The sequence below is a fragment of the Cebus imitator genome, unplaced genomic scaffold (assembly GCF_001604975.1).
Source record: "Cebus imitator isolate Cc_AM_T3 unplaced genomic scaffold, Cebus_imitator-1.0 Scaffold171, whole genome shotgun sequence".
Classification (NCBI taxonomy): Eukaryota; Metazoa; Chordata; class Mammalia; order Primates; family Cebidae; genus Cebus; species Cebus imitator.
Genome location: NW_016107486.1, coordinates 2835141 through 2862587, shown reverse-complemented (window position 1 = coordinate 2862587; position 27447 = coordinate 2835141). Strand labels below are relative to the sequence as shown.

At 36.7% G+C, this 27447-nt stretch overlaps 1 protein-coding gene across 3 annotated transcripts; it reads left to right on the top strand.

Annotated features, from left to right (window-relative positions):
- Positions 1-779: 779 nt before the first annotated feature.
- Positions 780-27447, top strand: LOC108315451 (caspase-4). Of its 3 annotated transcripts, XM_037744393.1 has the most exons (10): positions 841-985; positions 3661-4237; positions 14922-15176; positions 18481-18590; positions 19399-19572; positions 20754-20988; positions 21835-21978; positions 23424-23533; positions 25431-25534; positions 27334-27447. In XM_037744393.1, exons 3-9 carry the CDS (start codon positions 15095-15097, stop codon positions 25527-25529), a joined length of 954 nt encoding a protein of 317 aa, XP_037600321.1. In that variant the 5' UTR covers positions 841-985; positions 3661-4237; positions 14922-15094; the 3' UTR covers positions 25530-25534; positions 27334-27447. The 3 variants fall into 3 exon arrangements, with proteins under 3 accessions (XP_017400286.1, XP_017400284.1, XP_037600321.1); XM_017544797.2 differs by lacking the exon at positions 3661-4237 and having other exon boundaries at positions 780-985; positions 25431-25558; XM_017544795.2 differs by lacking the exon at positions 3661-4237 and having other exon boundaries at positions 780-985; positions 27334-27442.

Sequence of the window (27447 nt, the reverse complement as noted above, 5' to 3'; positions counted from 1 at the left end):
TTGCCTGAGGGAAGGAGGTGCCTTTGTCCCATATAGCTCCTGGGTGAACTGCCTGCCACCCAACCCTGCTTTTCCTTGCTCTCTGTGAGTTGCACCAACTGCCTAGATAGTCCCAATGTGAGGATTTGGGTACCTCAGTTTGAAATGCAGTAACTCACCTTGGGTGTTTGTCTCAGGAGCTGCAGACTGGAGCTGTTTCTACTCGGTCATCATGGCTCCTCCCTCACCTTTTTCTTTCTCCTTTCATTAACTGTTCTTCTGGATATATCTCTTTTATACAATCACACATCAATTCACTATAGCCTGAGACTACTTCTACAATCAGCTTTCATTCAGGCGATATCAAAAAGCAAAGGTAAACTTTCACCTCAGTAAAAATTATATGTTGTGGCCATCTTTGGTAGTAAAAGGGAAGCATGCCAGGGAGTAGACAGAGGGTTCTTTCAGCATTATCTCCAATAAAAGGTTAAGACCACAGGGAGACAGAGGGGAAGGCATCGTGAGGAGCCATCAACACAGTTTAAGCAAGAAATGTGAACTATCTGGTTAATTCTTATGAGGAAATGAAAAACGACTTGTCAGATTAAACTCTTTCAGGATTTGTGTTTTTATGTGATCAGAGAAAGAAAAATTGAGAGATCACAAAGAGAGGAGACAGATGGATAGAAGAAGGTGGGAGGGGGCACAGGAAACAAGGAAAAAAACAGGCTGAGGTGTCAACCCACAGGACAATGTTTTTGTCAGTTTCATTTTTTTTTTTTTTTCTTCAGACAGGAAGAAAGTAAAGTCCAGTACTTGGATGCTAATTTGCTGACGACAATGCACTTCCTGACAATTAGTCTGGAAAGCTTTGAGCAGCAGTTTCACAATCTGTGATTACATGTTTCCGCCCTTTGTAATAGGAAATACACAGTTTACTTTCATTTTTGAGTGTGAGCCTCTTTTCAGCGAAGTAGGAAAGGACAGAGGCTGTTACCTATGGCAGGTGAGTTCTTTTCTGACTAGAGCTTGTGAGTATGATTTTAGAAAACACTTGACTTATTGCTGTGTTATCAACACAAGAAAGGAAGCTGATAGCATGAATACTGAACTCTTTTGCTTACTGGTTGTGTGTAGTGTGAATCACGTGTCCTGGCGTTAGAGACACTGAAAGAGATAATATGTTTCCAGATGTCTTTTAGACAGAAAGAAGTTAATTCCTTTCTCTTAGCTTCTGGTAATCAAAAGGAGGGTAAAGAAAGCCAGAGGAAGTTATTTGTGTGAGACAATTCTAGAAGGTTCAAAATGCACTCTGAAATCTTTTCTGCTTTATCTTGATTCCAAATTAATTGCCTACATCACAAACCTCTCTCCCATAATTAGATCTGAGAGTCTCTGAATTATTACCCTTTTTGCCATCTCTTACTGTGAATTACATTCATAGTCTGTTTAAAGTTATTCTGTTTTTTTCCCCTTTCTCTTTAGTCCTGGTAGTGACTACTTTAATTCAGTATTTCATGGGTTACTATCACAGTTGTTTTGTTTTGCTGTTGTTGTTGTTGTTTAATTGGTCTCCCTCTCTCCAGGACTTAACCCTCCAATCCATTCTGCACACAACTTTCAGGTCACGTGTCTTATAAACAGAAGCTGGAAAAGCCTAAGGGATAGAGTCATGAGTTACTTAGGCAGCTAGTATTCCAATAGGTCGTATCACATCTTTGGTTTCATTCTCCTCATAGGAAAAAAAAGAAATTGGACCAGATCAGTGGATTCTAAACCTTATAACATATCACAGTAATCTGTAGTCATATTAAAAAAGTCAATGACTACCAATGACTAAAAAAGTCAATGACTACCCTATTTCTCAATCTGAATAGCTCAATCTTAAACACCTTACAGGCACTTATTCCCTTTTGAAGCTCTGCAGATAATTCTTATGAAACTGACCTGGCATAAGTTTGTCTGTAGATTAGTGTCATTAGGAAAGTTGACCAGTTAGTTAACTCTCTCTGCTTACCTGCTAGTGATCTATTAATGTAATTTACTTTGCTCAGGGACATACAGTGGCTTTCTATTGCCTTAAAAAAATACAGTATATATGAATATTCAGACAAGTTTTTCTACCTTTTGAAACATGTGTATCTATTTTTTTCCATTAATCCCTGTAAAGCATGATTTCAGCTTCATAAAAAAATTACTATATTTACTTCACTCATATTTTCTTGTTGTTGAGTTTCTTTACTCCTTTGATTCTTGCTACAGAACAATTCTCTCCTGGATTTATGACTCACCTCACAACATTTAGCTTAAGCTCCTGGAATCAAGGAACCTTAGATAATAGATAATATTATATAATAAATTAGATAATAGAAATATTAGATAATAGGAGAAATTGAAAGCCACTAGTCAAAAACAAGTCATGGTTTGATAATTATAAGCATCCAATATAGTCAGCTATTGTTACCTTAAACTCTTGAGGAATTGTATCCCATAATGTGTTTGAACATTGCACCACTTTGCCTGGAACCAAAACTGTGGTCCTGATGAGTTTTTTCCTGTAACTGATTCCTCCCATTTTTATTATCACTGCAGCTTTCATTCAGTGATTATTATAATAACAAAAAATCTATAATAATGATTTCTTTAAAAAATACCATATAATAGCTATTTTACGCACTCTCTCTGATTTAATATTTTAAAACCAATCAATACAGTTGTGCTATTGTTACCATATTAGAGTTGAAGGGAATACTTAGAAAATGCCTTCAAATATGCTTTAGGTAAAAAGTCTGTTGAGAGGAGTGATCTCAGGTTGGCATGACTCTCAGACTCTGCCATTACTCTAACTTTCTGCAAATATCTTAAATATTTGCCCTGTCTCTCATCACTCCCACTTCAGTCCTTGCTTCACACTTCTATTCCTTCTAAAGCCCAGCTCTCCCAGTTTTCTGGTTACATCAGACACCCTCAAGCCTTTGTGCTTCTTCCCACACCGCTCTCTGCCAAGAGACCAACCCCCAGTTGTCCAAGGGACAAATTCCTACTAGTCCTTCAGGTCTCAGTGCCAAGCTCTTTCTTCTCAGGACAGCTATCTTCCATCTGAGCCACACTTGGCTTATGCTTTTCTTGAGCATATGCTCATTATTTACATCCTTCTAATATATTTCATCTTACTTATTTGCTTATGTCTTTCTATTTGACTGTAAGCTCTAATGTGTAGGAACATCTTTCCAAAATGGCACCCCCAATACTAGCAGAGTAAGTTTCAAGAATTGATGCTCATTAAATATTCCTGAATGGATAGGGGAATGAATGTGTCTTCCTTCTGTTTGAAACTTCCAATGTGCACTTATCGGCTGTTAAATGAAATGAAACTTACCTGGTTTGCTATTAAGAATTTGTAATCACCCAATGGGTTCACCTTGCCTACTGCTTAGACAGAGCTGATTTATCATGACAGGGGAATTGCAATGGTGAAAGAGTATTCACACAGAACCAGCTGTGCAGGAGATTGGAATTTTATTTTTACTTAAATCAGTCTCCTAGAGCATTCAGAAATCAGAATATTTAAAGATAATTTGGCAGGTAGGGGATTGGGAAGTAGGAAGTGTTAATTAGTCAACTGGGAAATGGAATCATAGGATGTCAAAGTGAAGTTTGATTGCTGTCTTCTCTTCCTAGCTTTGATGTCAGAACTTGTTGGGACAGATTACTGGTCTAAGTGGTGTCAACTGATTCCACTGAGTACAGTGTCTGCAAAATATCTTAAGTACTGACCTTAGGTTTTACAATAGTGATATTATCCCCAGAAGCAAGTTGGGGTGGTTCAGACTCTAGGAGTGAGAGGCTGCATGACCCCTAAATTGTAATTTTTAATCTTGTGGCTGATTTGTTAGTCCTGCAAAGGCAGGCTGAAACCCAATCAAGAAGGGAATCTTTTTGGAAAAGGGCTGTTATCAATTTTGTTTCAGAGTCAAATCATGAACTGCATTCCTTCTCAAAGTTAGTTTGGCCTATACTAGGAATCAACAAGGACAGCTTAAGGGTCAGAAGCAAGATAGAATTGGTTAGGTCCGATTTCTTAGGTTGTCGTAATTTCCTCAGTTATAATACTGCAAAGGTGGTTTCAATCCCTCCCTTTGGGTTTTATAGCAGCTTAATCTTAAGCTGTAGGTTATGAAGATGGAAAAAGGCCATTGATCATTCTGGCTTCTACCTGCTGACAGGGGACATAGTGGAAATTGAAGTGAACCCCAAGGTGAGAAGAGCGGAACTGCTTTGCAATTGTATGAGCATACTCATGCAGGCCTGGCTGGGCCTCCAGTGCTTGCATGACAAAACATTAGTACTCTCCTCTGTTGTATTACTGCAGTATTTATGTGAAGAGCCTCCTGTCAGGTAAATAATGAGTCCTAGGATGAGGAGTAAAATTCTAAATTTTAAAGACAAAGATTGAAAAGCTTAGTTTGGGAACTTCTAATCCACAAAGACTTCAGGATTTATTCCAAACTGTAGAAAAAAACTCAAGGACAGCTAACAACAGGTATATTATAGGTTTTCTTTTGAAGCATAATTTTTCTCTCTCCAGACTCCATTTGTATTAAAAAAAATTATGAGAGAACTAATTTGTTTACAAAAATAATCTTTAGTCTTACTGTACTTGGCCTGATTATTTGCATAAAGTGCAGCAAGAATAACTATTTTTCATTTAGGCTGATTTTTGTTTAACTTGGCCTTGACGGAACTCTGTTTCATGAGGAATCTCAGATAAGACTTTTTAAGTGCCAAGCCCTGTCATGTGTTTGTACCCTGAAATACCTATGAATTGGGTAAATTCCTCTCCTTTCAAGATTCCAAGATAACTTGGAGCTCCTGAACCTGTTAGAAAGTGACATAGTGACATTCTTTACTTATTACAGATCAAGAACCTGTACAAGGAATCTGCGTAGGCAAGGTATGAGGCCAGATTCCCCACAGCGCTTTTATTGGCTTTATAATTCAACTTTGATTCTTTAAAGGAAACATGTTACTCCAGTCAAAGCCTTGGTAAAATAGCAGTTTCTCCAATTGTGTCCTGTTACAAAAGAAAACAAATTCTTATTGCATTTATGCAATTAACTGTACTGTCATAAATTGAGAATACTAACAATAGTTTCCAAATTCTGATAAATCAGGTAGAGAGAAACAAATATGGTTCAAAATATTTTCACAGTTTATTTTACTTACTGGTTAAAAGTTGCAAATAGCTCTAAAGAAATAAGTTATCTTGACTCTGAAAACAAAAGGATTAGCGATTTTTAACACATCAGCTCTCCATGAGAGTCCTAGAAGTTTCATTTTTTCCTCTATTCCAATAGCACGATTTTTAAAGTTATCTTAGACCTGCACTCAGAGTCCTATATCTGATTATAAACTGCCTTTTGAAAAGGACCAAAACAAGGCAAAATGTGTGTGGATCACAAAAGTCTATAGACACTGTTAAAGCTACAACTGACTAGGAATTTTTCTTACTTCTATGGCATCCAACAATTTTACATAACAATTATAATTACTAACAATGTACACAGAATTATATCAGAATTATAGAAGTTTATATAAATATAAAAACAAAATTCAGCACTTGTAATGTTTCTATTTGCCAGCTTTTTAATTGGATTACTAGCTTCAGGATGGAGCCCTTGGAGGAACAGGGCCGGGAAAGGACGCATTTTTTTCCCAGCTAAATAAGCAGGCATAGCTGAAGGCAAAGACAGATCTCCAAACTTAAGGGTGCAATTTTGTACTAGATCCTGGATCCCCAAAGGAGGGAAATACTACTGGAAAAGACAGTGCAGTCCCTCTACCCTGCATTTTATTGCAAGGCAACCTAAAGCTGATCAGCCCATTTTGAAATCAGCCTATTCTCCACGGGAGTCTCATCTCTCAGTAAGGGATAGGGATGTTTCCATATTTTCCAGGTGGCCCAGAGCGTGCTTCTCTTATCCAAGTGTGCAAAGGGCCAAAAATCCCTCCAAAAATACTATTAGCCATCCCTTAAAGTATATTTCCTACCTAGTTATTACATACCAAAGCTCTCTCACAATGCAAAGTAATTTCTGATACCCCCAAAACTCAAACTGTCAGACAACACAATGCAAAACAGAACATGGCCTTTGATTTTGAGAGGGATTTATCTACTTTTAATTCATAGGGTTTCATGAAAAAAACAGAGGGATTTTTTTGTTTTTTGTTGTTTGTCGTCCCCAAAATGCAGTCTGTGGTGCCTCTTCTATTTTCTCTGTGTTTTTGCATGGAATCGCAGGCTACCAGAATTTCTCTTAGGGCCTCTCAAGTGTGCTTTAAGAGTGGCAAGACAAAATATTGAGAAAAATAATTCAGTTGACTGAGAAGAAAATAACCTTTTACAGAAAAGCAAGATCCAAGAAGAGAAAAACATAAAGGCCTTTTAAATGTATCCATAGCTTGTTTATTCACTTTTAATTAAGCTGACTTTTAACCATAGTGATCTTTAAAAAATCCTTTTAAATTTCTTATTACCCAACTTTAGCCCTACGATCAATATTTCTGGCTTTGGTAAGCAGTTTCTTTTTACAAGATTTAGAATTTCCCCAAGGTAGTTCAGAGAAAGGAAAATTCAAGAGAGGAAATCAGAAGCTAACCATGGGGGTGTGGGGGAACCTCAATAAATAGAAAAGTTATGCAAATAACAAACCAGAAAGAAATTTGAAAAGCTAAGAATAGAGCCCATGCTGCTATTGTCAAAAGGCAAAGTCTTAGCTACTGAGTTACAGCATTGAGCAGTTTCTATTGCTATTCCCAGGATCCTACAGAAGCCAATTTTAACTTTGCCAAAGCTTCTACCTGCTTAAGAAAAACTTTTAGGGCCAGATGATGTAAGCCAAAAGAAAGTATCCCCATATGGTCACAAGATTAAGCTCTTAAGGAAACAAAACAAGCCAGAGAAATTTCATACAGTATTGGTTTCAGGGAAATGTAGCAAAGTTTATAATTGGCCAGCCTGCTGAGCTGGCTTGAAAAGGAGTCTTATAGGGGTCCTAAAACCATATTCTATCCTGTGATACCCCTCTTTCCATTACAGAACACAGAAAGGCAAAGACTTAGCACAAAATACACCAGATTTACTACAGGCTAAGACTAGTCTTGTGAATTCTCTTATCTAGTAATCAAACCCTTGCAGAGAAACAAATAGTGATGTTTCCTGTTTACACAGATGGAGAAAGAGACCAGAAACTTGGTTGGTAAGAATTTCTTACCCTTTTTGCTGGCATACCAGGTTTCTGGATTCCCTTTCTCTGCAACTTGGAGAAGAACAGAATGGCTTCTGATGACCCTGCTCACTTCCCCATAGCTGTGGGATTCAAGCCATTTTACAAGAGAAAATTACCCTTTTCTGTGTCATGGAACCATATGCAACATTCTTAAAATGCAAGATACTTCCCAACTGGCTATGTGGGGAACCCAATATACATTTTCCATCCCAGCAGAATACACATAACAAAACAGCGATTAGTCACCTTGTTCAGCACCCAATATCAACCTGCAAAGCTCAAAGCTTTTCCTGTTGGTCCCTATTGTCTTTGATTCACTGCAGGTGGGGAGGGACTACCTCAGAATGATAATTCACAACGGGGTCTCTGGGTAAGTCGAAGAGCAGATGGGCACCATGAGCTAGGCCTGTTAAGCTTTCTCCAGGCTCACTTAATGTAACCAGACAAATAAGAGTTCCCTGAGTTAGGCCTGCTGTACATCCTTTGGTAATTCCTTCTAAGATCCCCTTCACATATACAAACACATGCAAAGATGAGACAGACAGAAGGCGTTCCAAATCAGATGATCCCAAACCAAGAACTCCAAGAGTATTCCTTCCAAACTATCCTCCTATTCTCTGTCTGAGAAATCTCGAAATATTCCTGATTGAGGAGAATTTTCCTGAACCAAGACTCTTCCTACTAGCTAGAGCCAACTGAGACCCCTAAGGAGCTGAACAGACACCCCTTGGTGTTTCTCAGCCTACTTATCACTACCCACTGTTAGATTTTATGTTCTGTGAGGACAGAGGCCATGAACTACATTGACTTCACTACTGATTCCATAAATAATCAATAAATATCCCCCAAATGCCAAAAATAATGCAGGTGTAGTTCACAGCCCCTGTCCTCACAGAGCATAAAATCTAATAGTGGATAGTGATAAGTAGGCTGGGAATCACAAAAGAATGGGAAAAATTTTAAAAGACTGGATTCAGTGGCTCACGCCTGTAATCCAATCCCAGCACTTTGGGAGGCTGAGACAAGCGATCACCTGAGGTCAGGAGTTCAAGATCAGCCTGGTCAACATGGTGAAACCCCGTCTCTACTAAATATACAAAAACTAGCCAGGCATGGTTGCGTGTGCCTGCAGTCCTAGCTACTCAGAAGGCTGACGCAGGAAAACTGCCTGAACCCTGGAGGCGGTGGTTGCAATGAGTTGAGATATCACCACTGCACTCTGGCCTGGGTAACAGAGTGAGACTCTGTCTCACAAAAATAAACACAGGCATAAATAAATAAATGGAAAAAAAAAAATGCTATGCTAAGGAGATACAAGGTGCCATAGGAGTATATATCTCTGACACTCTCCTCTGGAAGAATCGGAGAGGATTCCCTGAAGAAAGTGTCATCTCATCTGAGACTTGAAGGATAGACAAACAGCAGTAAGAAAACAAGAAGGAACCAGAAGGTGGGGGCTAGAAATACAGAGATCTCTAAATACAAGCTTTTCAGAAATCAAGTGAAGGGCAGAATGTTTTGAATGTAATAAACAAGGTGGAACCAGTATCAGAAGATGAGTGAATGAGAAGGCCTAGGATAGAATAGGCTGAGCGGTTTCATGGTCAAATCTAGATATTAGAACACTCGCCATAGTGAAGAATAGAATAGAAGGGATGAAGAGCAGGTTGATAAGGTTCTTATGAATTTTTCTTTTTTTAAAAAATTATTTATTATACTTTAAGTTCTGGGGTACATGGGCAGATCATGTAGATTTGTTACATAGGTATACATGTGCCATGGTGGTTTGCTGCGTCCATCACCCCATCATCTACATTAGGTATTTCTCCTAATGCTATCCTTTCCCTATCCCACTACCCCCTGCTATCCCTCCCCTAACACCCCCACCTCCAGAGACACCCTCATTTGTGATGTTCCTTTCCTTGTGACCATGTGTTCTCATTGTTCAACACCCACTTATGAATGAGAATATGCAGTGTTTGTTTTTCTTGTGTCAGCTTACTGAGAATGTTGGTTTCCAGCTTCATCCATGTCCCTGCAAAGGACATGAACTCATCCTTTTTTATGGCTGCATAGTAACCCATGGTATATATGTACCACATTTCCTTTATCCAGTTTATCTTTGATGGACATTTGGGTTGGTTCCAAATCTTTGCTATTTTGAACAGTGACACAATAAACATACACGTGCATGTGTCTTTATAATAGAAAAATTTATAAGCCCATACTCAAATGAATTTATTTCTTAAGAAAGAAAGGATGTTGGCCTGAATAGAAGTAATGAACAATCAGAATTGAGAGAAGTAGTCAGATTCTGAAAATGTTTAGCAAATAAAATCAATGCAATGTGAATTAAGAAGGGAAATAAGATATAGGGGAAGGCCAAACAGGCTTAATATCTCCAAGTTTTGCTGCTTTTTTGTACTTTGGGTGAAGGTATTATTTACTAGTATATGGAAAAGAGAACAAAGGATGGAAATTTTAAAAATGGGCAGTTCATCTTTATAACTTGAGTTGAATGAGTTTGTAAGATATAGTAGAGATGTCTCATTGTCTATTGGATGTATGGGTTTCAATACTGACATCCATATCTGGGATGAATCCATAAATTTGAGAGCAGTTTATTTATTATTTTAAGATTAAAGTTAGTGTCATCAGAATGTGTAGATTACACCTCAAGCCACATTTCTAACTGCTTAATTAATTTATTTGACAAATAAAAATTATATATATTTTCTGTGCACCACCTTCTGCTTTTGTGAGTTTAACTTTTTTAGATTCTATATATCACTGACATAATATAATATTTTGTGCTTTGGTACCTGGCCTGGCTTATTTCACTTAATACAATGTTCTTTATCTTCACCAGTGTTGTCAGAAATGATAGAATTTACTTCCTTTTAAAAGCTGAATAGTGTTGCATTGTGTATGTAAGCCACATTTTCTTCATCTATTCATCTATTTACAGATACTTAGGTTGATTTTGTATCTTGGCTATTGTGAAAAATTCTGCAAAGGAAATAGAAGTTCAGATATCTCTTTGAGATACTGAGTTTCATTTTTTTGATATGCACTTAATAGTGGGATTGCTTGATAATATCTTTAGCTCTATTTCTATCTTTCAGATGTGTCTCCATATAGATTTCCATAAAGACCATGCTAATTTATATACATATGTATGTATATATGTTTTATTTTATTATTTTGAAACAGTCTCACTCTGTTGCCCAGGCTAGAGGGCAGTTGTGGAATCTCCGCTCGCTGCAACTTCTGCCACCAAGGTTCAAGCGATTCTCCTGCCTCCGCCACCCGAGTAGATAAGATTATAGGTCCCTGCCACTATGCCTGGCTAATTTTTATATTTTTACTAGAGGTGGGATTTCGCCATGTTGTCCAGCCTTGTCAAGAACCCCTCACCTCAGGTGTTCCACCCGACTTGGCCTCACAAAGTCCTGGGAACACAGGCATGAGCCACTTCTCAGGGCCTAATTTGCATTTTTATCAAGAGTGTACAAGAATTTCTTTTTTTCTACATCCCTTCCACCATTTGCTATCTTTTGTCTTTTTGGTAATCGCCATTCCAGCAAATGAGAAATGATATCTCATTGTGGGTTCAATTTCCTTGATGACTAGAGAGGTTGATCATTTTTCATATACATATTCTCCATATGTCTGCTTTTGAAAAATGTTTATTCTGGTCATTTGTTTATTTTTAAATGTTTGTTTTCTTTCTGTTGAATTGTTTGTATCCTTTATATTTTGCATGTTTAATTCCTTATCAGATGTATGGTTTGCAAATATTTTCTCCCACACTGTTGATTATCTCTTTAATCCTTTGATTATTTTTTGGCTGTGTGAAAGCTTTTCAGTTTGATTTAATTTCATTTGAGTATTTTAGCTTTTGTTTCCTGTCCTTTTGTGTTATATCCAAAAATTACTGTCTAGACCAATGTCATGAAGTTGTTCCCCTCTGTTTTCTTCTAGTAGTTTCACAGTTTTGGTTCTTACATTTACATATTTAACCCATGTTGAGTTTATTTTTGTATATGTTGATAAATTTTATTCTTCTGCATGTGGCTATCCAATTTCCCCAATAACATTTATTGAAGAGTTTGTTCTTTCCCCATTGTGTTCATGAAAACTTTATTGAAAAGTCAAATGAATGTAAATAATTGGGTTTATTTCTGGGTTTTCTGTCCTATTCATTTGCTCTCTGTGTCTATTTTTATACTATTATCGTGCTATTTTGATGATCATAGCATTGTAGTCTCTTTGAAGTCAGGTAGTGCGATGACTGCAGCTTTGACCTCTTTACTCAAAATTGCTTTGTCTATGCAGGTTTTTATTTTTGTGATTCCATATAAATTTTAGGACTTGTTTCTATTTTTGTAAAAGCTGCCATTAGAATTTTGATAGGAATTGGATTGCACCTTTAGATTTCTTTGAGTATTAGGGATGGACATTTTAATAATAGCAATTTTTCCAGTCCATCAACTGAAAATGTATTTCTACTTATTTTTGTCTTCTTTAATTTCTTCTATCAATATTTTATAGTTTTGGGATTTGATGTTATTGTTATTTTTGAGACAGGATCTTGTTCTGTAGCCTAGACTAGTGTCACAGTTATACTCACTATAATCTCAAATTCCTGGGCTTAAGAAATCCTCCCACCTCAGACTTCCAAGAAGCAAGGACTATAGATATGTGCTACCATGCCCAGCCAATTCTGTTAATTTTTTGTAGGGACAGGGTCTCACTATGTTGATCGGGTTGGAGTTTGTTTTTTTTCTCATTTATTTATTTTATTGCATTTTAGGTTTTGGGGTACATGTGAAGAACATGCAATATTGTTGCATAGGTACACACATGGCAGTGTGATTTGCCGCCTTCCTCCCCATCACCTACATCTGGCATCTCTCCCCTTGCTCTCTCTCCCCAGCTCCCCACCCCCCACCGTCCCTCCCCTATTTCCCCCCAACTGACCCCAGTGTGTAGTGCTCCCCTCCCTGTGTCCATGTGTTCTCATTGTTCAACACCCGCCTATGAGTGAGAACATGTGGTGTTCGATCTTCTGCTCTTCTGTCAGTTTGCTGAGAATGATGGTTTCCAGGTTCATCCATGCCCCTACAAAGGACACAAACTCATCGTTTTTGATGGCTGCATAATATTCCATGGTGTATATATGCCACATTTTCCCTGTCCAGTCTATCATTGATGGGCATTTGGGTTGGTTCCAGGTCTTTGCTATTGTAAACAGTGCTGCAATGAACATTTGTGTGCATGCGTCCTTATAGTAGAACGATTTATAATCCTTTGGATATATACCCGGTACATGTATATGTTTTTTTACCTACTTAGTTAAATTCATTTTTATGGCAATTTTAAATGGAAATGTATTTATTTTTTAAAGATGGTTTATTGTTATATGGAAACACTACAGATTTTTATATGTTGATTTTTTTATCCTGCAATTTTCTTGAATTTGTTTATTTGTTCTAAAAGATGTTTGGTGGATCCTTTAGGGTTTTCTATATATAAGACCATTTAATCTTTAGACCATTTAATCTTTAGACAAGCACAATTAAACTTCTTCTTTTCCTTTCATTTTTGATGCCTTTTATTTCTTTATGTTGTTGAATTGTTCTGGCCAGGAGTACATTCAATAGAAGTGGTGAACATGAGTGTCTTTGTCTTCTTCTTGATCTTAGAGAAAGGGTTTTCAACTTTTTACCATTGACTATGATGTTAGCTGTGTGTTTGTCATATGTGGCATTTATTGTTATAAACTCTTCAATTTTATTGCTCATATTTTTTCACATGTCATTTATTCAGTCAACACTATATTAGTTTACTGTGCACACAAATAAATAAAACAGAAGCCCAGCACTTGGGCAAATTGGATATTCCACCAATTAATCTGTGTACTATTTGCAAATCACACTCTGTTCCAACATCTGTACATGGTATTGCAAGACTAGTATTTTTGCTACCCCTTCTAAGAAGCCTTCGTGATCTTACCTGTTAGAATGTACTAATGTTTTCTGAGCCCCTTGAGCATCTTGCCTGCATTCCTTGAGAAGCTCTTCACCAATTCTCAAGCAAAGTAGTTTGATGAATTAAGAATGGGGGCTCTGGATTCTGGCCCCCTAGATTTCAATTCTTGTTCACGGTTACTGTATACTCTGTGTTCTTTCACGTTATTTGAATCAATTACATATTACCTTTTCTTTTCCAATTAAGAGAGGTTAATATATGCTTTAGATGGAATTTTTATGATATTTCAGTAATGCACTTGGCATGATAGGGGCTCTATGAGTACTATTTCAATTGAAACCATGTCATGCTAACTATATAGAATATGGTGAAAAAACAAGATTTGAATCTTAATTCATGTGATATGAAGCAAGTTATTATTTAAATGGTAGATATAAAATAGGGACTGTAATAACTATACCACTGGCTTATTGTGAGGGTCCAGTGTATTAACATTTGTAAAAACCTTGGCACAGTGATTTGTAAATAATAATGATAATTATAATGGTTTATATTGCTTTATATGCATTCATTTTTTTAATTCATAATGAGTACATGGGAGATGTTATCTTTTATTAAGTTAATTTATGTTAGGTGTCTTTTTTCCTGGTTTGTAAGTCTAATGTCTTTCTCATAATAGCTGCCTAATAAACATTTATTAAAATATTAATTCAAGATAACCCAGATAATGAGGCTGGTGCTTCTGTGCAAAAGCTCTTGTGTAACGTTCTGACATATTTTCTTTAGATGCCATTTTGTGTCAACAGTATCCTTACATCTACAAGGATTGTATAACTGTCTTCATAGTATTGACTGAGAATTGATAAGATATTCAACATCACTGTGTAAAATCTGCCCAAATCATATCTGTTGCATTGAAATAAAGGATGCCTTATTTTGATATCTATATTTCCTTATAAATATTCAAATTATGCTAAGTAATACATTAACGTGGTGTCAAATTAAATGTATCCACCACACTGGAAGATTAGTAATCAGATTACTTTCAATTTTGAATTTTCATTGAGTTCAAGATTCAAAAGAATTATAAATAAGGATGAATTCATCTGTTTATTCTTTATGTATTTAACAAGAATATTAAGCACTTTTAAGCATTTTGAATACAAAGATGTTGGATAGGGTGTATGTTTAAAAGATGCAAATTCAAAAATATAGTTCTTTCACCAAGAAAACTAAATACAGAAAAAAATAAAAATCATATAGTCTAGTAGGAAGAATTTAAGACAAGAGCATTGACTTTCCTGGGAATATATGTTTTAGGCAGATCGTTATCACTATAGGCTATAAACCACTGAAAGAGAAACACGAATACAGTGGATGACCAGGTTAGGTCCAATGCCACAGAGAGAAGATGAGAAGCTAAAAAAAATTTTTAAAAAAGGGTGAGAGAGAGAAAAGAAAAGAAAAAAGAACAAAAAAGAAAAAAAGTATTAAGTGGTAGGAATTTGATGGGTGACAGAACTCTACAGATACAAGAAGACAGATGGTGAAATGGAACATACTTCCAGGAGTATTTCACATTATAAAACTATGTATAAAGTGAGGGTAAAACTCTTTAAGCTGTACCCATAGTTAAAGGAGTTTTTCTATTTCTAACAGAAGGCAACCAAAGACAAAAACCACTTAAGTTGTTGGAATCCTTGGGCAAAGATTTTCTCAATGGCGTTTTGGATAACTTGGTGGAACAAAATGTGCTGAACTGGAAGGAAGAGGAAAAGAAGAAATATTATGATGCCAAAACTAAAGACAAGGTTCGGGTCGTGGCAGACTCTATGCAAAAGAAACAACGTATGGCAGGGCAAATGCTTCTCCAAACCTTTTTTAACATAGACCAAATATCCCCCAATAAAAAAGGTAAGATTGGGTCTTTTACAATGAATGCCTCAATTTTTCCAGAATCTGCTTAATGCCAAGGTCTAAGCAGTGTCTTCTGTGATTCCCTTATCTTTCCTTTCCTAACTTATCATTTTTACTAAAGCTATCATTGTCCTTTTAGGACCACTTCTTTTGTGAGGTGGAATCAAGTTTCTAATCAGCTAAAAAGCTTAGTCCTCGTGTGTAGACTGTCACAAAAATAGTTAAAAACGAGACCTTGTAGTAAGGGATACATAAATCTAAACCTAGATTCTGTCGCCTGTGACCTATGCAACTTCCTGCAAGTTGCTTAACCTCCCCAGCTGCCTGGTTATCAGTCTTACCATCTGTGAAATGGGGACTCTTCCAGTACTTTCTCATAAGATTGTCTAAGCCTAGAAACATTATAACAGCAGGCACCACATGCCAACAACTCCAAGATATTAGCTTTTATCTGGAACTCTCTCCTCTGAGGTCCAGACTCATTTAGCTCTAGCGGAATATTCAGCATGTCTACTTCAGTCTTTCACTGGCATCACAAAACAAATACAGCTAAAACTATACACTTTGTTCTCCAGAACAAAACTGTTCAGTTTTTATTCCCTTTTCATCTCAGTAGGCAAAAAGAATGTCTACCAAGATTCTCCAACCAGAATGCAACTGGTTTCTTCACCAATTAATAACAGTAATCAGTAGTTTTCTTGGGACATAGTGGATGCCTAGATAATGTAGGATGAATAAATAAATAAAGTATATGCATACAATAAATAGTAATTTTCATAATTCTTATGTGGCTGCTACAAATTAGACTTTTCCAGTTCTTACTCATTTCTGTGAGTTACAAAATATGATCAGGAGAATCTATATAAAATGTCTAAAATTTTAAAACTTCTTTTAGGAACTTTTGACTCAGATTGAATTATGTGTATTATTAGAGCTTAAATATTCTCATATTGAAGTTCACTAGTGACAGACTCAATTTTCCCCAGAATTAAGCTGAAATCTTCAGCCATGAAGTATTACAGATTACCAGTAATGATAAATAGTAATAAACAAAAGGCAACATAAATTGTTGAGACCTAACTAAATCAAATGAGCTTTTCAATCAGCACTCCTCTATGAAGAAGAGGTATTCCCATCAAAAGAGAGGACATGATAGTATAATAGTTGTCCAAGTTTATAAGACTTGGACAGGTTGCATTCTCATTAATATTTAAACTGGTCCTTTTGAAGGTGTTTTGTTGTTTTTCTCAAACCTGGTACGGCATGGAAACAATCTCCATTTTTAAAAAGTTAGTGATAATGCAACTAATGGGAATTAGAATTGAAGTAATAGGGGCTTCACAATGATTTTAGCAACCCCAGATATCACAATGAGCATTCAATTCTAAACTGAAGTAATCTATCTGATTAGCAGAGGCTGTGGCAGGAATGAGGCAGCTGAAACCCCTTACAGGAGGAGTCCAGGGGCTCCCTGGGCTCTGTCTGCACTTGGAGTCTCCAGAGTGATTTCAGGAAACTTTAGATATACTACCAGTATACCTAGCATGTACCCAGCCCTCCTTGGGCAGCAGTCTGCACTATAATATGTACTATATTGTAATGAAATGATTTGCTTTAATGCTAATTTTACTATTGGATACGATAAAAATTCTGCCTAATTTCTAATTTTACCTGAAAATACTGTATCCACACATAGACACATAATGATCGTTAGGAGATGACTAAGTTAGGAAGCTCTCGAAGCCTGTAAGTGAACTGGAAACAGAAGACTTGGATGAAAAAACATGCCCTCTGACCAGGGAATATCCAAGGTTCCAGCATGTCTTCACCTTGGTAGAGTTTTCTGAAATGGTATGGAAGCTCATATATCACTGTGTAATCTATGAAAAGAGATGCCCAGTAGGTTTGATATTCATGCACACTTTTACAACTTGTTGCAGATCCAGAGCTCAGGCTTTTATCATACATTTTAGCTAGACATTTATTTTAAAATATTATTTAAAAATAAATAATTGAAGTAGAAATAAAATTATAAAATATTACAAACAAAAAGTTTTACATAGGAAAGTAGTATTTTTTCTTATTTCATCAGAGAATGTCTTGGTTGGCTCACATAATTAAACAGAAATAATATAACTGCTCCTTTTTTTCATGAAGAGACACTTCATTATATCGGACCTTGGTAAACTTCATTTCTAAGATGTCTTTTAAAATTTCTCTCTTTCTCCTTCAAGGGAGGATTCTGAAATTTCCCAGTCTTGTGCACGATCTCAGTCAGAAGGGGTCAAGCGTTGTCAGATAATGTTAGATTTCTCTAGGAGATTGATCAGAATGAATCCGAACCAAACTTATCCACAAGAGATATATTATTTCCTCACATTATAAAACACAGGTTGAAAATTTAGTGTTCATTGTTCAGCACTTTGGAGGCAAGGCATCCAGAGTTATGTCAGAATGTCTGACAAAATAATTGTCTCTGACCTTGGACACAGCATCATTGTTACTAGACAGCACTTCTTCATTAAATAGCTGGCTTTACCATTTCAACAGGGATCATTGAAGTTCATTTCTTCTAGAATCATTAAAAATTAAGAGTAAAGTTGCTTAAAAAAATAATGCCTTGAAAGTACAAGACTCAATATCCTGTGGTTTAGTGTATGTATGTATCCGTATGCAAAGTGGGGGTCAGGAGGGGATGATTACTCCAAAATGAGATGTTGTCCCATCCTGTATGGTAGCAATATGTAGCTATTAAGCACTTGGCTTGTGGCTGAAAACACATGTTAAAATAATACTTTTTATATGTGACGCTAAATAAATGTTATTAGAATTAATTTTACTTAATTTTACTTTTTACATGTGATAGTAGAAACTGAATATTGGTTATAGAACACACATTAAATTTGTAGTAGATAGCACTCTGACAACTATTTACTCAGCATACTCTTGTACAGGCATAATAGAAAGTCCACATGGATAAGTGAGTGTCCCAGAATAAAACCTTTGGAGAAATCAAATTCTTTTGACTATATAAGGAAAGGCTAAATTTAACCCAAACATCATCAAAATGTTTTCCCCAAAATGATCAGAATCTATGATTGCATGTTTGGCTGGATTTGCTTTTCTCTCTTTTCCAGTAACAATACATCTCCTGATATAGAATACTAGATATGAGATACAACTATAACCCCTACATATGGAGAAATCTTCTTCCCAGGATATCTTCTCTCTCAGTCTTCTTAGGTGATAAACTGGGTCACAGAGGCAGAAATAACAGTTTTTATTATGTTATATCCTGCAGCTAATTTGAATATGGAGGTTGGACCACCTGAGACAGGAGAATCTACAGATGCGCTCAAGCTTTGCCCTCATGAAGAATTCCTGAGACTATGTAAAGAAAGAGCTGAAGAGGTGCTGTGCTATCTGCATAAAGCATAAAAACAGAAGAGAAATCACTGCTTTTCTTCAGTGCACCATTTCTTACAGCACTAAATGAATGATGGCGGGGGGGGGTCAGATGGCAGTAAACATTTTCATAAATGCTTTGAGTAAGGAAAATATTATGTGACTTCACAATGATACCAATCTTCTCTCAACCCATGATGCAGATCATTTTATCATGGGTTAGAAGAAAATTGGTATTTCTATTGCTCCTGTATTCATTCTTGCAATTATCTGGATTTTATGACAATTGCAGCATTAGCCATGGAGTAAAAATATTTCTAAGATAACATAGCTGAGTAGTAATTGTTCACACTTTAGTTGAAAAGTCTAGACATAAAGGATACTTGGGAAATATAATTAAAGTCTGAAAAACATTATAAGTTGATGTGTTAAAAATAGTACCAAAACAGCTATGTTTCCAAAGACAAAGACTTTTGCTGTATTCATTTTTCACTGGAGCCAATGACAACATTTCCTGTGTTTTATGAAATTTGACTTGAACTTTGAATGCTAAGAAAAATTTGAGTAGGTAAAGATGAAAAGGGAGAAGAAAGAGGTAAGAATTATCTAATTTCCTCAAGATTCTTGAATAATCATTTCAGATATGTCCTGGTTCTTTCCCCAGGTTCTTGAGAGAGAGAAAGTCAGCGTATTTTGATGCAAGTTAGGGAAGAGAGCAGTTGCATGAAGACTTAAAAAAGCAACATTGATAGGTACAAGGGGGTTGAAAAGACACTTGAGTAAATTAAATTCACTGCATCTCCATCTCCTGCAGATCTATCCAATAAAGGAGAGAAAGGACCGCACACGCCTGGCTCTCATCATATGCAATACAGAGTTTGACCATCTGCCTCCGAGGAATGGAGCTGACTTTGACATCACAGGGATGAAGGAGCTGCTTGAGGGTCTGGACTACAGTGTGGTTGTAGAAGAGAAGCTGACAGCCAGGGTAAGAACCCCTCAGCCACCCCAAACTCATACATATTCAACACACATCCTTCTAATAACTAGTTAGTTTTAAGGAGCTCAACAAGATTTAACCGCCTCTGGGTGTGTGTGTACGTGTGTGTGTGTGGTGGGGGTGGGTGGGTGTGTGGTTGTGTGTCTGTGTGTGTGCACAGGCAAAATGAGAGTACTAGATTGGTAAATCTATGTCTCTTTTGTGCTCCAAATATCCTCAACTCTGAAACTAAACATGATTGGCACATGTTTTCATGTTTCTTATTGAATTCCAAAATCGTGTGATGGGAATACTCCCCAAAATTATAGGGTAATAAATTTTAAATAGGAGTACACTTGTAAAACAAATATTGAGTCCTAAACTTGGTGCCAAGAGCTACTCCTAACATTGGGAATTGGTCTGTAAATGAGATAGGAAGTTCCCTGCTGGCATTCATCTAGGTTACAAAAGAAAGAAACAGTGAAATTGTAAGAAAAAAGACAACTTGAGACACCAGATGTGCATGTGTGTGCCTACATAACAGTGACAAAAAAAAACAAAAGTAAGCAAAAAAAAAAAAAAAAGAAAAAGGAAACGTGAGACAGAATTATAGGGTGGGAGCAATGTTTTTGGGTTGGTCAGAGACGGCTCCGGAAAGACATGAATGCGGTGCTTTCAAAGTAGGAGAAGCTACCTGTGAAAAGGCTGAACAGAAAAATCAACCTGGCACAGGAGAAGCACAAAGAGAAAACTAGTGTGACTAGAGTTTGAAGGAAAAGGGACATAGTACGAGGGTGGAATATGGTCAGGTCAGAAGTTTGATTCTATTCTAAGCAAAGTGGGATGAGTTTTACAAAGAAAGTCGTGTGACACATTTATAGCACATGACTCTTGGTAGGTAAGTAGAGAAAAGATTGAGATGGAAAAGAAAAAGAAAAAGTAACATGAGTAACATAAAAATATATAGTATATTATGAAGACAGTATGTCAGCAGGAAGAGAAAGCAGGAACCCATAGCCCCATTGAGAAGGAAAAATAAAACCATAAAACAGCTGTCATGATTGAGTAAGCACTATGTGAAGCACCATGACCAGGATATGTAAAATAATGTTTCTTGTTTCACTCATGGTAAATCTAGGAAGTCCCATTCATTGCTTCTCCAACTGAAGCTAGACATTGTTCTTTTCCAGGATATGGAGTCAGTGCTGAGGGCATTTGCTGCCCGACCAGAGCACAAGTCCTCAGACAGCACTTTCTTAGTGCTCATGTCTCATGGCATCCTGGAGGGAATCTGTGGAACGGCGCATGATGAGAAAAACCCAGATGTGCTGCTTTATGACACCATCTTCCAGATATTCAACAACCGCAACTGCCTCAGTCTAAGGGACAAACCCAAGGTCATCATTGTCCAGGCCTGCAGGGGTGGTGAGTGCTGAGACTGAACATCTAACAGTTATGAAGGTGTATGCAGAGGATTGTGATGTTTGGTTTATATTTAGGGCCAAGTTTTAGACCCCATCCAGTGCAAATAAAGTACACTGAATTCTGGAGAAACTCTTCCTAAGGGGCCGGTATAATAAGAAATTGTCTCATCATAATTAGCAGGAAAATTTCTGTACAATTTTATCCACAGTAAGTGGTGAAGGATATCATCAGAATCCCTAAATCAAAGTTAAACAGAAATACTCAAACTTTGGAATGGAATCATTTTCACAACAGCTTGATTTGTAAATATTTCACAGACACTTTGACATTGTGTGGTTTAAGAAGAATTGCATTTGAAACTGAGCCATTATGTAAAACACTATCCCTTTTCAATATAATTTTTTTAAGGGGAAAATTATTAAAGAGATCGGGGGACTTTAGAATATTGCAGTTCAACTTTTGCTCCAGACTTTCAGTTGCCTCATGGCTGGCTGAGGATGGTGGCTCATGCCTATAATCCCAGCACTTTGGGAGACCAAGACAGGAGGTTGATTGATGCCAGGAATTTGCGACCAATTGTCTCATAGCCCTTGGAACCTATTTTTCAAAAGAAAACAGATTTTTTTCTCTAAAAAATGGTAAAGTAAAGATGATTTCACTATCAGTAGGCACACTGTTGAATGACACTGGAGAGAAAGTAAGGTGGTGTGTGTGTGGGTTTGTATGTGTGTGGGTCTGTATGTATGGAACTAGTTAGAATGAACATTCAAAATGAACAAGGTGGGCAGTTGTGATAGCCATATTGTGGGAGGCACAGCAGTGTACAGAAAGTTAATGTCTCTACAGCAAACCGCGGGGATCTGCTGGTCCCAGATGCTCCAGCATCTTTGGCAGTGGCTTCTTCACAGTCACTTGAGAACCTAGAGGAAGATGCTATTCACAAGACCCATGTGGAGAAGGACTTCATTGCTTTCTGCTCTTCAACCCCACGTATGTATCTTTTGGTGGCAGTAAGGGATTTGTGGGCCTGAGGCTACCTTTGAATGATTCTACAAAATCAAGAATCTCTATGAAACAATAATCTGATAGAATGTTGTGTGCTCTTCACATACTATATATGATCTTATGTGTGCTGCGAGAACAGATGCCTACCCCTCCAAAACACACAGTTTTGAAAATTGTACTTTTACTATAAGTATTACACTTTACAGTCAGAGGTATATCAAATATCAAAACAACACAATACAAGGAACCCCATTCACCACTCATCATTTAAACATGATTAATTCTGTTTTTTATTAAACCCATTTAACATTTTGAATAGTGTTTTATGGATTCCAGGAATGGCTTCCCTTTCTCAAATGATCAACTTCAAGTCTTCTTCTCCGTATTTCCCACCTTATTCTATGAAGAGCAGTGCCATTGCATGCCCCACTAGGAATGTGGATATCTTTTAAAACAAGTTGAAAATGATAGGGTGGGGCTGATTCCGTCTAATCTCAGGGAACACTGGTTAGTATTTTACTTCTAGGTAATTATCTTAAGTAGCATACATTTATTTAACTGTTTTTAATTTATCTATTTCTAGATCTTATTTTTTAAAAGCACTTTATTGAGGAATGACTGACATACATAATGGTACATATTTAATGTATACAACTTAATGAGTTTGTAGATAAGGATTGACTCCTGAAATCATCACAACTATACCGTAAACATATCTCTCTCCTCCAAAAGATTCTTCCACTTCTCTGTTTATTATTATCATCCTTCTGTGAGTCTGTGAAAAGACTATTTGGCATAAAATCTACTTTTTTAGCAAATTTCAAGTACATAATACAGTATTGCTTATGATTGGCACTATCCTGTAGAGTAGATTTTTATCACTTTTTTTTTTTTCATCTTCTATAACTGAAACATTGCATGTGTTTATTTTACTATATGGTGAAACACAGTGTGGCATAATCTGCAAACAACTTTGGAGCCTGGTGGCAGTTTTTTGTGGCTTACTCACTGTGTGAACACGGGGAAGTTCCTTTGTCTTTCTGACCTTCTATTCCTTCCTCTGTAAAGTGGGATAATTCCAGCTATTTCTGAAGCCCCTATAAAAGTCAAGAGAATGAACATGGGGTTTATAGTAGAAAGTCAGTCCCAAGAGGCCACCTTTGAATGATTCTACAAAATCAAGAATCCCAAGAGTCAAAATACAATCACTACACAATCTCTTGTAATGCTTACAAACTGTACCTTTTGATCACCTTTTGCCAGGTTTTCTGTTTAGTTTTTGTGGAAAGTGGATAAATGTCAGGTTTTAAGTGCTTCCTACAAATCTGCAAAGATAACTCCCACGCTATGCTTTTCTTTTTAAAAACATTCTCAAGACAAAAATATAAACAAAAACACAGCTCAAGGTATACCAACCTTTATCACCATAGATAACGTGTCCTGGAGAGACAGCACAATGGGCTCCATCTTCATCACACAACTCATCGCGTGCTTCCAGAAATATTCTTGGTGCTGCCACCTAGAGGAAGTATTTCGGAAGGTAAGCATCTCTTTCTTTCCTAGTTATTCATTTATTTATTCAGGAAGAATTTGTCATGACTCACCTTTCACTTCACAATGACAATCTTTGTCAGGCAAGTGAAAGAGCGATACCTAGTTTCTGTCATTCAGCTTTTTAAAATACGGTTATGGAAAAGACATTTCCGATATACCCCAGAAGGAGATCAAAGTAAAACAAAATAATATCAACCATAAGCCTTATGTTATGAACTGTAAGTTCTTAAGTTTTAGAGAATGAAAAATATTTTGAAAAATTTTTATTACTTAATTTATTAAATTAATAAAATCTGGGTGCTCTGCTAAATCATGGAGTTCTTTCTGGTGACAGAAGGGTAAATGAGGCCTACATGACTTAAGCCTACCTCACATTTTCATGGGAGATATGGATACTGAAAATGTGGTTAACAAACAAATATGTGCTTACAGATTATTATAGGATCCATAAAGGCATACAAGAAGAAACAAAAAAGAAGTCATTCTTTCAATAAAAATGTGCAGAAGAAAAAGTTTGCTACTCTTTGAACTACTTGGGACATTCCTTATTCCCACTACTTTCTACGTTATTTTTCCCCATAGCTCATACCTCCACTCACTAAGCATATAGTAATAGTTTATTTATGTGTCTGTTTATTTATTTGATTTTACTCACTAACATGCAAACTTCAAGATGGCAGGAATTTACTAAGCAACTCAACAAACCTGGCCTGTAGCAGATATACAATTAATAATTATTGAATCAATAGATACATAAATAAATAGATAAATGCTCCCTCTTGTTTAAAGAGAGAATGGGATTGTTATTAACACATAATAGTATAGTTATTTATAAAGTAAAAATGGTAGAGATCAGTAAAACTCCTGTGGGAAAATAAAGATACACTGGCGTTTAAAAAAGAAAGCCATCTGGGACCAGCACAGTCATTCATTCCTGTAATCCCAGCACTTAGGGAGTCACAGGAGCGTGGAGTGACTTGAATCCAGGAATTTGAGACCAGCCTGGGCAACATGGAGAAACTCCATCTCTACAAAAAATTAGCAGGGCATGTTGACAGGTGCCTGTAATCCCACCTACTTGAAAGGTGAAGTGGGAGGATTGCTTGAGCCCAGGAAACCCAAGATGGCACCACTGCACTCTAGCCTGGCAATAAAGTAAGATACTGTGTTTAAAAAAAGTAATAAAAGAAGAAGGAGAAGGAGAAGAAAAAAGAAGGAGGAGGAGGAGGAGGAGGAGGAGGAGGAGGAGGGAATGCAGCATAAATTGAGATAGAGTTCCTGTGAATAGAGATCTAGGACGTTAAATATTTTAAATCTTTTCAGATAATTAGGAGTTAGAGATTGTACTTTCAAGGGTATTCATAGAAAAAGGAACTAAAAATTCTGGATTTAGGATAAGTAGACTCTTATCAATTAGCCCATGCAAAAAGGCTTACAAGTTCAGCTTGGTGGTAGAGATATGAAAGTTGTTCAGTGTTCAAGTCTTTAAGATACTGGGATTTACTTTTCCTTCAACTGAGGAATCAAACCTGATGGGATTTGGGAGTACAGAATCCTTCCTTATCCAATTTTCATGAACAATTTCCAAGGGATAACCTGATTGTTATATCTGTAGGTCAGAAATGGAATATAGACGAAATGAAGGTTGAAAGGCCTTAGATTAGATATGAGGTGTTCATTTAGATGTTAACAGTACAGTCTGAGATGAAATGTCAATTCTAAGAGGTAGGGTACAATGTTGAGGAGTTAGAATGCCAGTGGGCTTGGTTCTATGAAATCTGAAAGCTCTTTTCATTCCAGGCATTTTCCGGTTCATGGTGCAAGATGCTTTCTGAGACTTCAAAAGAGCTGTATCTCATTTACAGCCTATTTTCTTTTTTCAGGTGCAGCAATCATTTGAAACTCCAAGGGATAAAGCCCAAATGCCCACCATAGAACGATTATCCATGACAAGATATTTCTACCTCTTTCCTGGCAATTAAAAATTGTTAAGTATTGAGAGTTGGTGGTGGTATGTGAAATAAATGAGAGCATGATATTGGTGGTTAGGTCCAGTGATGGCTGAATACTTGAATGGTCAAACTGGTGTTTTTGTTGACATAGCCTGGTGATTATCTGCTATTTTTTTCCAACTTATATGCATTTGGATTCCCTCAACTCTACAAATAATCAGTCAATTAATCAATCAAGGAGGTAAGGAAAATCATGGCAGAATGTGATAATGAAAAACCAAGGGTAACAATTATTAAAATAGAAACATTCTAATGCTTCCATTACTATTTATATTCATTTACCTCTCATACTCTATTTTTTTCTTCCTTTCTTACACACACACACACACACACACACACTCTCTCTCTCTCTCTCTCTCTCTCTCTCTCACTAAGTAACCAAACATTGCATCGAACCCTGAACAAAATAGAGTAAATAAAGGAGCTAACTTTGGAGAAAGCAGCACTTTGATCCTCTGAGTGAAAATATCACAGCAAATACCACATTACTGACATTCAGCTACCATTACGAGATAGTACAAAATACATCCTATAAGGTAGAATTTGTATTGATTCAGTCTCTGGTTCTCAGACTGTTCTCACAATGCAGATCACCAGTCACTCAGAGTCTGCTTTCAAATCCTCAATCACACTCCAGAAGTTCCTTCAAGCTCCCATGTAACTTTTTTTATTATTTTGATTAAAATGTTATAGATTGGGTACATTAAGTCAGGACCAAATGATTACTTTCTTCACTCATAATAGCTTTATTTAACACTATATTATAAGCCTATTATCAATATCCCTTTCAGATACACACTTAAAATTATATTTTATAGTAAAATGTATAAAGTTGATCTCAATACTTCCAATATTCACCACATATTTTTTTACTCTCTTGGTTTCTGACAATCCAATGTTTACTTTTTTACTCTTGGTTTCTGACAATCCAGTCAAAAGATTGCATCATTTTAGCATAACAGCTTCCAGTGCCTAATCCATCCAATGGAGCTACATTTGGACATTGAATTGTTTGTTGAATAATACTTGCCAACACTAACCATGCACCAGGTTCTGTTCTAGATGCTTGGAATATGCCAATTAACAAAGTAAACAGATTTCTTAACTCAGAAAGCTTATAGTCTAGTGAGTTGAAACAGAGTGAATACATAAACAGGTAAATATATCAAAGGCCAGAGAGCAAAAAAAGATAAAAGGAAAAATAAAGGAAGACAAAGGTAAACACAGAATGATGGATGCTGTACTCGTAGACATATTTCACTGGGGAAGGCCTTCCTTGAAATAATGAAATCAGAACAAAGAATGGACAGAGTTGGGGAGTGAACCATGTGATTCTTATGCAGGAAAAGTGTCATAGCACAGAATATAGCAAGTGCAAATGCCCTGGGGATAGAAATACACTAAACATGTTTAAAGAACTGCAATGAGTGTGACCGAAAGAGAAAGTGAGTGGGGAAAATGGCAGAGACATATTAGGAGAAGCAGTGAGAAGCCAGATCTCATAGTTCTTGTCTATCACAGGGTAAATCTTTAAAAATTATTATCTAGGTGAGACAGGAAGCCTTTCTAGTGCTCTAGAAAAGAGAATTAATATGCTTTAAATTAGGTTTTACAAAGATCACATGTTGGTGAATAGGCTAAGAGGTCACAGATGGAAGTCAAGGGAAGTGGCTAGAGCACATAGAAGAGGTTGGAAAAAGAATCATGATGAGGGATGAGAGGAAGGCAGCAAGGGGTAACCATCTTGACCTTCTGTTCTTTCTCTCCCCTGCAGGAAGCCACAAGTAACCAAGCCCTCCTTTATCAACTTCAAGGAGCACCTTTATTAGTACAGCTTGCATATTTAACATTTTATGTTTCAATAAAAGTGAAGACAAAATGAACTGTA